The sequence below is a fragment of the Siniperca chuatsi genome, linkage group LG23 (genome assembly GCF_020085105.1).
Source record: "Siniperca chuatsi isolate FFG_IHB_CAS linkage group LG23, ASM2008510v1, whole genome shotgun sequence".
Taxonomy (NCBI): Eukaryota; Metazoa; Chordata; class Actinopteri; order Centrarchiformes; family Sinipercidae; genus Siniperca; species Siniperca chuatsi.
Genome location: NC_058064.1, coordinates 17,950,004 through 17,963,809, shown reverse-complemented (window position 1 = coordinate 17,963,809; position 13,806 = coordinate 17,950,004). Strand labels below are relative to the sequence as shown.

The 13,806-nt window shown below is 40.5% G+C and overlaps 1 protein-coding gene across 2 annotated transcripts in view; it reads left to right on the top strand.

Annotated features, from left to right (window-relative positions):
* slc38a4 (solute carrier family 38 member 4) overlaps positions 1 to 13,806 on the top strand; it is a 39,369-nt gene that overhangs the window by 18,936 nt on the left and 6,627 nt on the right. For both annotated transcript variants that reach the window (XM_044186214.1, XM_044186215.1), the window contains exons 4-13: positions 1,029 to 1,144; positions 3,184 to 3,257; positions 3,998 to 4,090; positions 4,256 to 4,337; positions 4,438 to 4,520; positions 5,317 to 5,375; positions 5,721 to 5,981; positions 7,175 to 7,254; positions 7,952 to 8,052; positions 8,437 to 8,561. In XM_044186214.1, the coding sequence (XP_044042149.1) occupies positions 1,029 to 1,144; positions 3,184 to 3,257; positions 3,998 to 4,090; positions 4,256 to 4,337; positions 4,438 to 4,520; positions 5,317 to 5,375; positions 5,721 to 5,981; positions 7,175 to 7,254; positions 7,952 to 8,052; positions 8,437 to 8,561 (1,074 nt within the window). The remainder of the gene's footprint in view (positions 1 to 1,028; positions 1,145 to 3,183; positions 3,258 to 3,997; positions 4,091 to 4,255; positions 4,338 to 4,437; positions 4,521 to 5,316; positions 5,376 to 5,720; positions 5,982 to 7,174; positions 7,255 to 7,951; positions 8,053 to 8,436; positions 8,562 to 13,806) is intronic.

The following is a 13,806-nucleotide window of genomic DNA, read 5'->3' as shown; positions in this document are numbered from 1 at the left end:
TATGTGTGTGTGTCCCACTATAGAATACAATGCAGTTCCTTAAAGGATGTTTGCTACTGGGATTACTGGTACTTTGGAGCTGCTGAAAGAAGTCGTGTCATTGTTTGTATCCACAGTTACAATACAGGAAACCCTCTCATGTATTATTAAGGTCTTAAGAAAGAAGTCCACCACCAAAAGTCCCAACTGTTTAGAAAAAACAGAATTTGTTATATTGATCATATTGATATTCAGATTCCATTGCATTTAGTAATTTCAATGGAATTTAATGGATTCTTATAGCAGTTTGACCTCATCGGGTTTTGGTGTCATTTCCTCAGGATCTAAGAGCAAGGTTCTCTTTCTTGAACTGGCATTTTGTACCAATGTTCAATAATCATACAGGGAAAAATCTATTGTAGAAGTGCCAGAGAGGCTGATTTCTATGTATTCAGCAGCAGGAAATGGACCAGAATGCAATGCAGCTACAAGACATGTTGAGTTTTGTCCAAGGGACATGACACTTTCTTGATGCCAATTGAAAGCTCTCTTGGTCTGCAGTATACTCAAAAATGGTGCTGCAAGCAAACACTTCCTGCAATTACAGGTATGTGTATTTAAAGGCAGCCCTGCCTCATGATGGAGCTTTTGAGTGACTGTAAGAGCGGCCTTGAAGGTCATCAAAAAACACCTCTCCATCCATTGGTAGTTAGGGAGAATGGGTCAAGTCAGTAAAACTTAATAACTAAACAGTTGGTATCAAACAGTGCAGGAGATTGTGAGAGTGTATTTTTCCTTGAATTACAGCTTGTGAGGGATAAATTATTTATTAATGGCATGAAAGTCATGTTTGGTTTGCTGCACATTGCCAAATGTTTTCTCTCTTTCTTGTTACAACAATTACACTACTGATTCCAGTTTTAAATACTGTCATCTGTCATCAATTATCTGAGACTGTTTTTATTTGAATGGCAGACTTTAAATGTTTTTCAGCATTGTTCATGTGTTATCCTCATACACTCTTCCTTCTTTCTTGTCTCTCTGAGCAGCATCCTGGCCACACCTCCTTCGGGATGTCTGTCTTCAACTTGAGCAACGCCATCATGGGCAGCGGCATCCTGGGCCTGTCCTTCGCCATGGCGAACACTGGCATCGTGCTCTTTACGTAAGTACTGCTGCGGCAGATCAAGGAAACCGACAGCATTCACGTCAAGGTGTGTACGAGAAATGGCATGACAGGACATGCAGGTAGTTCTACAATGACAGAGACCAAACTTTTGATACAGATTAGATGCTTATTTAATTGTATATTTCTTTAAAACTTTCCATTTTCAAATCATAGCCAAATCATAGCTAGATTGTATTTATTCTCAAGGTTTTTGACCTGTTGTATATTACATCTCAAAATTGTTGTCACTGTGACCGCTCCTCAAAATCCTCATAAAAGCCCTTAAATAATCTACAGGCGTAGTTGACTAACACTGGTTTCAGTGTCATTCTCAAATTAATGTCTATACAAGTTTAATTATAGATTAATTATAGTGTAATTTTAGCTGACAGTAATGTCATGATGGGCTTTCCAAAAAAGACACAAGTACAAGGCGTACAAACAATTACAGACAGATAATGGGGTTGGTTAAACTTACTGGGTGGATCCCGTAGGAAAGAATGTCGTGGTGTGTAAATAAAGGCCACGTGTACACTGTGATGAATCTGGGAAAAATCTTTTTGCTTTCCATTAGCAAAACAAGACGGTCTGTTTCTAATAATTAATTAGCAATATGATACAGTATTTTAAGTATATTGTGTTACTGTGTACCGTACATTTCACTGTTATGAGTAAAATGTAGTTTTGTAGAACAAAGTAATTAAATTTTAACAAGTTATAACTGTTAGCTTGACTTTTGTTAACATTTGATACAATATGGTAAGATGACAAGAAAGAAGAGTCTACAGCCATGCCAGCAACTCTGTGAGGTTGTACTAAGGCACAGCAGTGCTTTGAGCTAAATGCTAACATACTCACATAACAATGCTAACATACTCACATAACAATGCTAACATGCTCACATGACAATGCTAACATACTCACATAACAATGCTAACATACTCACATAACAATGCTAACATACTCACATAACAATGCTAACATGCTCACAAAACAATGCTAACATGCTCACATGACAATGCTAACATACTGATGTTTAGCAGGTATAATGTTAACCATGTTCACCATCTTAGTTTAGTGTGTTAGCATGCAAACATTTGATAATTAACACTAAATACAAAGTACAGCTGAGGCCGAATGTCATAAATCAATGTACTGGAGAAAATAAAATTTGCGCTAAATGAAAAGTCATGGCTTTGCATAAAGTTATCACAATTCATCCCGGGGGGGACATGAATATGTGTATCCAATTTAATCAAATAGTTATTGAGACATTTCACTCAAAACCACCGCTGCTGGTGGCAATGAGAAGTCAGGGGCTCACCAAAGCCATGTGGATACATGTTAATGCGTTGACTGGCCAGTGGGACCGAATGAACTCTTGTAAAAATATAAATTATAATCACATTACCACCCGAAATACAGAGCAGCTCTGCCACGCAGAAATGTTTGAACTCTTGCACCCTGTGCCCTCAGTTCCCCTGCCATCTTTCACCCAGCTGCGTCTGTCCCGTGCATATGCATTATCAGCATTCATGGGTGACTTCTGACACCCCGCTGTCACCCTACTCCCCTCAATCCCACCCATGCAACCCCCCTGTCTGTCCACTATCCATGCCCCTGCTGCGTGGCCACCTCATGAGCTGGCGATGTTACAGTACGGGGAACAAGAAGTCTAAAACGTAGAAGGTGTCACTTCTCTGAGGCTCAGTGTCAGTGGAGCAGAGGAATATTGCTAGAGGAATTGCTACTGAAAAATGATAGCTGAAATGGAATAATATTGAACTCCTGCCAAGTTATATGGACGAGATGTGTTTTTGAATGTCCACTTCCTGCCTCTAACTACATCTACTCTACATCACATCTATCCAGACTTTTCTCTTCTGTCTTTTCCCCACATCTTTTCACTTCCCCAGTCTTTAGATTAAAAGATTAAAGATACCTAAACTGACTTCATACACAGGGTTTGTTATCACTGATAACAGTTATGCCATGTCTCAGTTTTGCACTGACCTCTGCTTTCCCTCTCTCTGCAGATTCCTTCTCGTCGCTGTGGCCATCCTCTCCTTATATTCTGTACATCTGCTCCTTGTGACAGCTAAAGAAGGAGGTTGGTATTTAAGTTCATTTCAGGTCCAGCAAACTCAACCGGCCTTCAAATGACCAATAAAGAGTTTTACTCTGAAACAGTGGTGGTCACAAGGTGAATCTAAGGGGTCGCGTTCGCGAGCTGATCACCTCATTCAAATGAAACAATGTCTGTGACTGAACTGCTCACAACTTATAGCCATGCAACCTATGGCCAGGGGTCACAAGCAGATATTGCTTTTTATTAAGGTATCACGGGGGGGATGGTTGGAAACCACTGCTGTAAAACAATATCAGCAAAACTATATGTCTGTACTGATGCACCCACCTTGTGGTCTGGTTCTTCAGACCTCAAGACACCAGAAATACAGGTTATGTAAGGGTAAGGACTGTGGCACTTTCTTAACTGTAAAAGTTCTGTCTACAATTTCCATTATGCAGTATACTGTTTAATTTCAACTGCAACATGTTCACACCCTTCTCTGAGGGCATTATTTGGCAGGAAAACATTACCAGAAGTAGTTGAAGAAATAAGTGTATTTTAAAGATATGCACCGTCATAAACTCTACAGTCCTTGAAAAGTTGTTTGTGCATTAGATGGAATTTACTTTGGTGAATTTAGAGGAACAAAGTAAGAACAGCAAAGGGGACAGTATAAAATACTCCTGATGCTTTTATCCAGTTACTCCCATTGTCTTTGTGTTGTGATGCCTGAATTCTTTTCCATGACTAACTCTCCATCAACGTGTCTGTTCTGGCAGGATCCCTGATCTATGAAAAGCTGGGGGAGAGAGCATTTGGTTGGCCTGGGAAAATGGCAGCGTTCGGATCGATAATTATGCAGAATATTGGAGGTAGCCAGTGATTTCATGTGTATGTTTGTGGCTTGATTTGAAAAAATACAATGGTTTACTGCAATTTAATACAATTGCTAAAACTATACGTGCATGTAATGGAGATAAATTTTAAATCTCAGGGAATCTTAAGCATCTCTCTGTCATGTCCTTGCTGTCCTGCAGCCATGTCCAGCTACCTCTTTATCGTGAAGTATGAGCTGCCTGAAGTGATCCGAGCCTTCTTGGGTTTAGAAGAAATCTCTGGGTGAGTGTGTGTGCTTTTGAAGATAGATATGTGTCTGAGTGTGTGCAGTATATACAGCATAGGCTCTGACCTCATTTTAACCTCTGTGCTGTGTTTGCAGAGAATGGTACCTGAATGGGAACTACCTGGTGGTGTTTGTGTCGATCGGAATCATCCTGCCTTTGTCGCTCCTTAAAAATCTGGGTATAGACTCACTTTACACCAGTGATAACTAAAATGCTATTTTGCCATTAAATTGTATATTGTCTATTTCACCACGTGCTCTGCAAGCTGTAATTCAGATACTTCTGATACTGACTTTTAAAAGACAGGATCGGTGTCACTTCCGGCAGTCTGAAGCCAAATTCTTTTCAGTGTATCCATGTTCTTGCAGCTGTCTGCAATCGCCCCTGCCAAACCAGAAGTAACACTAGTCGAGCCCTTAGTCAGCTCTGCCAATTAGGAGTTACTGTAACGTAACACTGCTATTAAGCCTGTAGTCAGCTCCGCCACTCAGATGTAATTTATGAATGCAAGAGTCAGATCTGCATTAACAGGCTCAGATCCAAGAAGACTGCACACTGAGCCCACTGCCCAGATCATGTAATTAAGACAATTAGACATAAAGAAGCAACTAGGATCGAAACTATATTCTGATTCTGAACAGCAGTTATGATTATGGTGTTCACAGAGATTCGATTTGTATTCATGGGTATTAGGCTTGATCACTGTTCCATCCAGACCATAAAGGCTTCATTCACACTGCAGCTCAAATCTTAGCTGCTGCTCATATCAGATTTTTGTTAGTGTATTTTAGAATGTGGCTCACAACCTAGAATGGGATGTGACCCATTTCTGAGAATAGACACCAAAATGAATTGACGGCAGTGTTAAAAAGACCGAACAGAGTAGCAGAGTGCAGAGGTGTAGAGTAAGAAAAGCAAACTATAGCATAGCGTCACATCAGTATATGTAGTCACTGATGTTTTCTCCTCTTTAGGCTACCTGGGCTACACCAGCGGTTTTTCCCTTTCCTGCATGGTCTTCTTCCTGGGTGTGGTAAGTTCGGCATTCTAAAAGCTTTCCAAAAACCATGAACAAAATGGGAGATTCAGGTAACAGGAGGGCATCTTAACTGACTCATCTCAGCTGACTAATGAGTATGACGTTTGTCTCTGCCCTCCCGTCCAATTTGGCCACCACAAGGTGTAATAGACCCTGTGCAATACACAAACCTGTTACTGCAGTTCACTCGTTTAGAAAATTACATTATGTAGAAAATGAAGTAGTGAAGTAACACTATTGGAAAACGAATACCAAAATGATGGAATTTTCTTCTTTTCATTTATTTTTATGGACACCACTTGGAAGAACATAACCTGACTTCATATTGTTCTTTTCCAGGTGATCTACAAGAAGACCCAGCTGCCCTGCCCTCTGCCTTTCTTTTACCATCACTCGTCCAACCTCAGCACGAATGCTTCAGAAATTCCGGGGTTGTACCCGCCACAAAACAGCTCGGCCCACATGGATTTCTCCCGGGCCGACGTCTCCCCGGCGGTCCTCGGCAGCCACGACGCCCATCACTCAACCGGCGTCCACTTCGAGCCTCACCCTGATGATGAGGAGATGTGCACGCCCAAATACTTTGTCTTCAACTCACAGGTACGATGGGGTTGGTGGTAGCCTACAGGTTAGCTTATAATGCTGGTACGACTCTTCTACTGACTCCAAACATTTGTCCGGCTTGCAAAGTTCAGTGTTATGTGTAAACATAACTTTTTAGTGCTTATTAGTGAAGGTTTAAAGGGTGTGACTTTTAAAATGCAGACCTAGAGGGTTTTGTGAAGGTGTGTCATTTACTCACAGGCACAATGGGTCCTCCATTGGTTTAGTTTACCATCAGAGACGGCAAGACTTTAAAAAAAGCCGGGATAAAGTATCAAATTGCTAAGGCAAACTGTTAAATGAAGAGAATATAGGCACAGAAAACAAGACTGTTGGGCTTACACATAGGAATGCATCTTGCATATCAACCTACAAATCCAACAAATCGGAATGCCAAGTATTTGCCAAGACATGTTTTGTAAAGGTGGGGTTTTTTAGGGTGTGTTTTGGCCTTTGTGTGTGTTTAGGGATATGTGTCTGGGCCTATATGTTCATAAATCACGATAAGAATATGACACATGGATTTATGTTCACATGGGACACAGTTAGTTTGATTCACCGAGGTTGTGATATTCACAGTGTTTAGAGGGGGAGGTGGTCATTTCACCTTCTTTGACCAGATTACTGTCTACCTGCTTCTTTTGTGCTATTTCGGACGTTTAATCACACACGCCAGTTGCAGTTCGAGGAATTAATTGACTAATCAAACACTTTACATTGTGAGATGAAGTCAGTAGTGTGTGTTCCTAATCAGAAAAACATTTTGTAAAAACAATCGTTACAAACTAGACCACTGTGATGGTCTTTCTATGTGCCTGAAATAACAAATTGACAATATATCTCAGAGAGCATTCCGACCATTTCAACCAGCAGTGCTGAACTCAGACCAAAAGCTACAGGTAATTGTCAACCACAATGTTCTAACACGTTTCATGGCCAGCTGTCAAAGTTTCCTCTGTGCTTCATTTCTCTTTCCCCTTACACACAGCACTATACCTCGTGAAAAAGGAAGAGGACATTTCTGTTCCACAGCTACTTTGAAGAATATTCAAAAGTCATATTTCTGACTGACATTACGTAATTATGTGGCTTAGTAAAGGTTTATATAGATTGTTAACACCATGTTTGTCTTGTACTGCTTAAAGCTGAATTATTGTGTCTTAGATTTTACTGTACATTTGTTCCCCCAGACGGCGTACACTGTGCCCATCCTGGCCTTTGCTTTTGTCTGCCATCCTGAGGTCCTGCCTATCTACAGTGAGCTGAAAGAGTAAGTGCGATCCTTCCCTTTACATCAAGCAGTGAAGCACCGTCATCACCTCCTAAAACAAACTAAAAGGGTCACTTCACCCAAATTAAACCCATTTTCTCACTATCGAGCCACGCAGATAGTCTTTTATGTGCCAAGGTTTGGAGATATCTGTCCTTGAAAGCTTGTGCTGCCATCCCAGTACCTGTACATGGAGGTGAATCGAATTTTTTTGTATTACTCGAAGCTCTGGGTGTTGCACGATGAATGCACTTTTCTTTTTTTTTGACAAAGTGCAAAAGTATTTTAACTTGTATATAAAATTCCCACCATGGCATTTAGGGATGGGCAGCATCCTTCTGTATAAAGCAGATGGTAAACAACTGTTAGTGGTCCAAACTGAGGTTGTTTTCCAATATGTAATGAGAATGGTCAGTGGCGTAGTTTCCCAGATAATGACAAGAGTGCTCTTAGGAAATTTGATAAAGGGGGGAAAGACTTAGGAAATGTGGCAACAGGACATCTCACACAATGTGGAATATAATAGTCTAAGAATTAAATGCACTCAAATACATTAGTCTCAGAAAAAAAGCATATTCTGAAGTTAATCTGCATATATTTATCCAAGATTTTTACTGCAAGTCTCGAGTGCGACCCCGAAGCTTTGAAGTGATGGGACCTCTCATAAAGGGAATGTGTATGTGTGTTGTTTCTACAGTCGCAGCCGGAAAAAGATGCAGAACGTCTCCAACCTGTCCATCTTGACTATGCTCATCATGTACATGCTGTCAGCACTGTTCGGCTACCTCACCTTTTATGGTAAGAGCAACGATACACAAAAGTAGCGATAGTCAACTCTAATCATAGACAAAAAAATAGCCTAAAATTATGTTTTTCTGCGTTGAGACAAACACACTGATGGTTAACTGATGTCAGTCGCTTCCTTTAGTTGTAAAGAAACCGTAGTAAAGCTTTGAAATCCCAGAAAATACACTGTCAACACAGTTAACACAGTTTAATCGACTAGTAATCGAAACAATCTAAAACAGAGGATCTTAATGATTACACATATAAATCATGGAAATTTGACATTGACATTAATATTTGAACTGTTCCAGTCTTTGTTGTGCCAAAAGTTTGCTTTTTCATATATTCTGTCACCTTTTGTTCACATATTTTTCCTTTGTTTCTCCTCCAACATAGACAATGTGGAGGCAGAGTTGCTCCACACCTTCACCAAGGTCTATAAGTTTGACACCATGTTGCTGCTGGTGCGTTTGGCTGTTCTCACTGCCGTCACTCTGACTGTCCCCATCGTGCTGTTCCCTGTAAGTACATCATACAAAAACACACGGTCCGTCTCTGTTGTCTCTTAAAAAGCCCTAATGTGTTTTCGTAGCCAGTTTTCTCCGAGGACAAGCAGAGGGCACATAGCAATATAGTTAAGTTTGGCAAGCAGAAAATGTTTCCTCGTGGTAAAATATCATGAAAGAGGGCTTATTTCTAGGGCTTTTACATTAATGTTCATTTGAGCATTGGCGTCTTTTTCTCCATCATCTCTTTCAGCATCATTAAATTGAGCCTCATTTAAGCACTGATATAATTTGATTCACGTCAGAGCGCACAAACCTGTTTTTCAGACACTCACAAACATACACCGCCCTTGTAGTTTAAAATATCTGGCCGCTGCGTTCTGCCAACCAGCTACTTGTAAAACCATTCATTCGGTAAAACATTACTGCCACTTTGTGTCATTCCGCTTACAGACTGTGTTTTGTGTTTGTTGCAGAGTCAGTCTTTTTTTTTTGTCGTTTTCTGGACGCAGCTGTTTTTTTCCTGGCACTTAGGTAAAAAAGAACACACTGTTCGGTTTGGCACTCTGCTTGCGTCGTCATCTCAAATCCCAACGCACACAGGCTGAGGTCGTAAATGACCACACCTCTTAATTACTCCAACACACATACACACACACACTTTTTGATCGTAACAGTAAAGCCTCTCTTACTTTTTGTGTTTCCCCATGTTCTCTCACTGTGGGGTCAAAGGTTAGCCTGTGTGTGATTTCCAGTTGCCAAAATTTACCACATTCATTCACACATACGTAAACATACTCTTCTTCCTTACCGCCCCATATATGTTCATGGACTAATTTTAGCTTGGCCCTTCTCTGACACGAGGAGAACAAAAATGGCTGCTGGCCAGGGGAAGTTTCGTGCCTCGTTTTAGCTTTCATGCACACACGCGCGCACACACACACACATACACACACACACATACACAAACTTGGTTTAATGAAAAGACAAGCAACTGCTAATTTGTGAATAATTTCTGAAGTTGCTGCATGTACAGTAGGCAGCCACCAGGGGGCAGCAAATGTGTTGCTAGTCAGTCGCAGGAAAGTGCTGAAAGAGAATGATGCAGCAATGACTGCATGCCATGGAAACACACAGCTTGACACAGCACACACACAGATATATTAGTTATGGAATATAAGCCTGCACACTTATCTGCACTCTTATATATCCACTGTCGCAAGAGTACACACACATTGAGCCGTCACCACATTTTGTTACATTTTAGCCATTTAGCTGATGCTTGCATTCTCACACTGGATGTTCTCCCCCAGCATGTATCCCTCTGATTAACACAGACACACACACACACACACACACACACACCCCCCCTCGGCAGACGCTGCTGTTTTTCCTGTCGAAGGGAATGTGAGAGAGGGGGATCCTCTCTGCAGTGGAAGTTTACAGGCTCAGAATGGACAGTGGAAAAACCCTCACCCTGACCGCTACCATCAGGGAGATAGAGAGGCAGAGCCAGTGAGAGGGGGGTGGAGGAGACAGAAACACAAACCATTGCCAGGGCTGCACAATCCTCTAAATGTGTTTTGATAGAAAATGGTTACACGTTTGCATCTGGATCTGCATTAATGATAGTGAGAAACAAGCTAATGATTGGCTGATCATTAGCTTCCCATCTGGTAATATTAGGATTTTGTATAAGGATGAATTGCGCAAAAGGAAGTCAGATTCCACTGAGTTTGCTTAATTTTGCTTTAACGTTGCTGCAGTGCCACGTATAAGTGAAAATCTATCAAATTGTTATGTGCGCATGTAATTTGGTTACAATTTAACACTGTGTTCAAGGGTTTTGACAGTTTATGTCAAATAGGACACACCTCCAAGAATGTGGCAACCAACAACAGCAACATGGCATGAAATATATAAACTGTGCTGCATATAAGAACTGCATATTTGGTCAAAATTGAGTTAAGACCAGAATCTGACTTTCTTTGCCCTATAACGAAATGTTATATTATATAAAAATGTATAATGCAGTGAAAACAGTATGTTAAATTTGCAGTAACAACAAAAGGGAGCTAAAAACCAAAGAAGGTAGCTGTGCTCTGGTTTGGTAATCTGTGGACGTACTTACGTGTACTGCACTCACTGAGAGACTGTCTCAGTACTAGACAGCTGAAGCAAGACTGCTATAAAGGGTGAAAGCTAGCTAGTGAGTTAGCCATGGCTAGTCTCAACTAAAGTTACAACAAATGACATCTTGGTAATACCATAAACTCATTAGGAGCATGTTTACTGAGGTAATAAATCAAGCGAGAAGTAAGGTAATTTTCTCATAGACTTCTATACAATCGGACTTACAAACAGCAGAGTCGCCCCCTGCTGGCCATTAGAAAGAATGCAGAATTAAAATCTATTTAATTGTAAATTAATTTATTGTAGTGATCTTTGTGAACATTTTTTCACAACTTCACTGCTTCTGTAGTTACTGCTCTCTGCCTGTAGGACTGAATACTAATAGCTGTGTCTTCTTAGTCAAAGGAATGCAATTTGGATTTTCTGTCAGATGATACTTCAGAAAATCAAAAAGACACACTTGCAATTATACCCTATGCATGTGTCTATTTGCTTCCTTTTTTCTGATCTGGCACAAACTTGTTATTCATGTGAGAGAACATGGAAGCTTGATATGCAACAGTTTTATCTGACTCCAACTCAATCATCTGACTTCGAATTGGTACTGACAATGAATACATTTCAAATGTAATTGAAATAGAGAAGGATAGAGAAGCAATAAAAAATGCTAAGAGATTGAGACATAGGAGGACTGAGATAATGGAGAAGATAAAAAATTTCATAAGGACAGAGAAACACAATACTGAAACTACTTAGTCGCACCACCACACTGCCAAGTTTTCATTTGACATTTGCGAATCTCGCCTTGAATCCTCCTGACCTTCATTTTCCAGGGAAATGTTGCCGACCTTCAGCTAGAGATTAACGTTAGCTTTGTCTTTAACTGTCCTTGGCTTCAGTGGGGAAGTACTATATGAGAGAAGAGTATGTGTGGGAGTGTGCTGAGGTGTGAAAGTGTATAGCGTGTGTGTGTGTGTGTGTGTGTGTGTGTGTGTGTGTGTCAGTCACGTGAAGGCTAGATGTTAACAGAGGCCAGATCACACAGGGCTTTGCCAGGATCCAGTACATAATGAAATGGCTTTATGTGGAGTCAGACATGCCCCAGTTCTCAGGCTCCAGCTGGAGATTGAAACCATGGGAGAGGGCTGCAAACGAGCTGATTAACAGCACTAACGTCACATTTATGTCTTACCATCATTTAGTAAAATGTCAGCCTTAATTCAACCTTTCTTTGTGAAGCGTTAGCTTAAGGTACTTGTCTCTAAGTAATTGTCTCTAAGTACTCATATGTTACAAAGGCAGAATCACCTGTTTTTGCTTTGCTAATTAATAAAAGACCAAATGACTTGACGAGGGATGCATATTTGCAGTTAGCTAATCCTGCTAAACATTTTCTGTCTGGTCGGTGGAAGGACATTTTTATTTGTCTACTTTGATTTTATTTCTCTTAAATTAAAAAAAAAGTGGGATTATCGTGTTTTTTTTATGAGCGATTAGCTAGTAACAATTGTTTGCATGCTATTAGCAGCATTATTCAACCCACTGAATACTGTTGCCATAGTTCTTCGTTTAAACTTCTGTAGTTAACTTGTGACTGACATTTGGACAATGAAACGTTTTATCAATATGCAAAACACATGCACATCGTGTCCAAAAAACTGTAACTGTGGTTTTTCCCTTCCAAGGTCTCTCAACACCGTTAAACTCTCCTTTTTACATTTCAGTCCCTCTTTCTAAAGGCTTTCTAAAGGCTTTGCAAGTTGTAACTCAGCTTTATTAATGGTTAATAAAATATTTACTAATGCTTCATAAAATATTTACTTTACCGATCAGTTATAGCCATTAGCCATTAATAATGGCACTAGGAGAACAAAAATGGCTGCTCGCTTATAGCCATTGATAAGAACAATTTTAGGGTTGCCAGGTTGTTATAATAAATATAATAACTTTCTAACAAGTCTGCAGTTATAAATGTAAGTGAGTCATTAATAACATGTTTTTATAACAAACCATCAAGTCTGCAGTTGTCTGCAGCTCTTTTCCACAGGCCACTGGAGTGGTCCTTTGATGAAGCAAAAGAGCTAAAGAAGTGGCACAGTCTGTGTGGTTTTTGGCCATGAGTGGAGTTGAAATGCTGCAGAGCGTCAGTGTCACCACTAGAGAACTCATGTCTACATTCATGGAATCATGCTTGGGGTCTGTCTTGCTCTTGAGTGTGTTTTGGTTGCAGTAAAGTACAGTTTGTGAAACCTATCTGTTTTTTAGCCTTGTTTGGCTGTCTAGTTTCAAGTACTCCTTCTGTGCCTATGTAGTGCCTAAACCCTCTCATATGGCTTTCCTGTTGCTATTTTTACATGTTGTTTCATTTCACATTTAGCATCTGTGCAAATTCAAATATTTAGATGTGAAAAAAAGCAAATAACTTTATGCAGAAATGTTCAAGAGGGTAACACTCATATTTAACAGCTGTCACACAGTGTCTGCTACTTTGTCTCTACCTTTGAATATACTTGCACTTTCATATGTGCACAGATCTTGACTTGAACAGAGAAAACACAACCTTGTTTGCAGTAAATGGGCTCAAGTGCACGTGGTCTACTTTTAATTTGGCCAAATTTTGCAGAACTAGCTTACGTAGCTAAGAACTTAGTCCCTGGTTTGTTGCTAGCTGGCTGAACCCAGATGTGGCTGGACCAATCCGGTTGCCTACAACTAGTTCATCCACAGACTACATGTGTGTACAGTATATGTGTGTGCAGGCCCCTGACAGGTAAAGAGTGAGGAGTAAAAAGTGTGCAAATATCACACGGTGAACTCCAAAGGCTTAGCGCCAGGTAACAGTCGGGTGCTGAGTAGTTTGGAGCCTTGGAGAGAAATGCTGCGTCCAGGCTCTAGTTTTTCCAAACCGGCCTGATTATGCAACACCTGGTGGGAGGGGGAGGTAGGGGTGGGGGCACGCTTATAGAATTTTAGGATGGATGCACTTAAATTATTGTCATTATCTCCCACAAGAAATGAGTTTTGGCTTAAGTGGTGACACTTTTCTGGCAGTGGACAGTGAAGCACAGGCGTCATCCTGGTGCCTCCTGACAGTCATGATGGAGGACGCTTAGTTCAATCTGACAGT